The 1,278-nt window shown below is 50.2% G+C and overlaps 1 protein-coding gene across 1 annotated transcript, besides 1 other annotated feature; it reads left to right on the top strand.

Annotated features, from left to right (window-relative positions):
- Nucleotides 1-414, top strand: TraAM80_10029 (glycoside hydrolase family 18 protein; the record flags this gene model as incomplete). Its single annotated transcript, XM_029386681.1, has 1 exon — nt 1-414. A coding segment is annotated over one exon (414 nt), but the record flags the coding sequence as incomplete, so codon positions are not given.
- A 224-nt stretch (nt 415-638) lies between these two features.
- Nucleotides 639-666: a microsatellite.
- Nucleotides 667-1,278: the final 612 nt, after the last annotated feature.

The raw sequence follows: 1,278 nt of genomic DNA, 5'->3' as shown, positions 1-1,278 counted from the left end.
TCATCGCCAGCTTCCTCATCGCCAGCTTCCTCATCGCCAGCTTCCTCATCGCCAGCTTCCTCATCGCCAGCTTCCTCATCGCCAGCTTCCTCATCGCCAGCTTCCTCATCGCCAGCTTCCTCATCGCCAGCTTCGGCATCGCCAAAGGTGCGCCTGGCTGACGGGCCCGACGATGGCAGCATGGTTGACGGACCCGACGACGGTAGCATGGCTGACGGTGGATCCGAAAACACCAGCGCGATTCTTGCGAAGGACGCACCCAGCATTTCTCTTTCTGGTGACAGCTCCGTTGCTTTCGACAACCTTACACGTGTGAGGCCCGATTCAGGAAGCGGTGACGGCACGATGCATGGGTGTGTGTCTCTTCTGTTTCTGCTGCTATTGGGGCTATGGGGCTTTGCGGCCCTGTGCTGAGTGGACCCCGGTGGAGGGGAGTTTGTGCTTCTACTGAGAGCATCTCCGTTTCTCCACGCGCTTTCAGAAGTAAATAAAGTCTCATGTAGACATACATTTTGTTTTATTTTCCGCTTTTTTTTTAATTTACGCAAGACGTTTTTTTTTTTTCTTGGGCACACAAATTGCGCTCTCCCCTCAGCACTAGCACAGCGCAATCCTTATGTATTTATTTTATTTCGTCCTTTTTTGTTTGTTATATTGTTTGTTTGTAGCAATGACTGGAGACCAGTCACTGATTTTTTTTTTTTGTGTGTACTGGTTCAGTATATTGTTGGTTTATTGATTTGTGGATGTGCTATTTTCGTTGGTTTTCCGGTTGTTGTTTTGTCGGTTCGTTCTTGGCGACGGCGTTGAGCCTGCGTGTTTCCCTGGCGGCGGGAGATGCTTCACTGCGCCCCTGCACTGCGGTCACCACGGGAGGGACCGGGGTCTCTCTTTTTTACGTCCTGGTTTTTCGCGGTGCGGACGTGTGCCACGGCGCTGCCTGACGCGCAGGCCACTGAATTCGGTCGAAAAGACACGAATAAAAACAACTAACCGCTTTTCTTGGGCGGCTGCGAACGCTCTCGGCATTGTGTGCCCGCCGATGGGAGAAGGAAGAAAGGAAGGAGAATCACAGCAACGCACTGCGGGTCCCTGTGAAAGTCAAACGTTGTCTGGACACCGGGACCTTTCAGTGGTTGAAACGAATATGTAATTTATTTTTAAAATATGCGGCCAAAATGTGAGTGGAACTGTGGGGACCGCACAGGGGTCTTCCACGACATTTTTTTTGTTTGTGAAAACGTTTTTAGAAGTAATTTTTTGTTGAACCATATTTCT

Source organism: Trypanosoma rangeli (genome assembly GCF_003719475.1).
Source record: "Trypanosoma rangeli strain AM80 chromosome Unknown Tra_15.4_contig_00761, whole genome shotgun sequence".
NCBI lineage: Eukaryota > Euglenozoa > Kinetoplastea > Trypanosomatida > Trypanosomatidae > Trypanosoma > Trypanosoma rangeli.
This window is presented reverse-complemented; position numbering and strand designations above follow the sequence as displayed.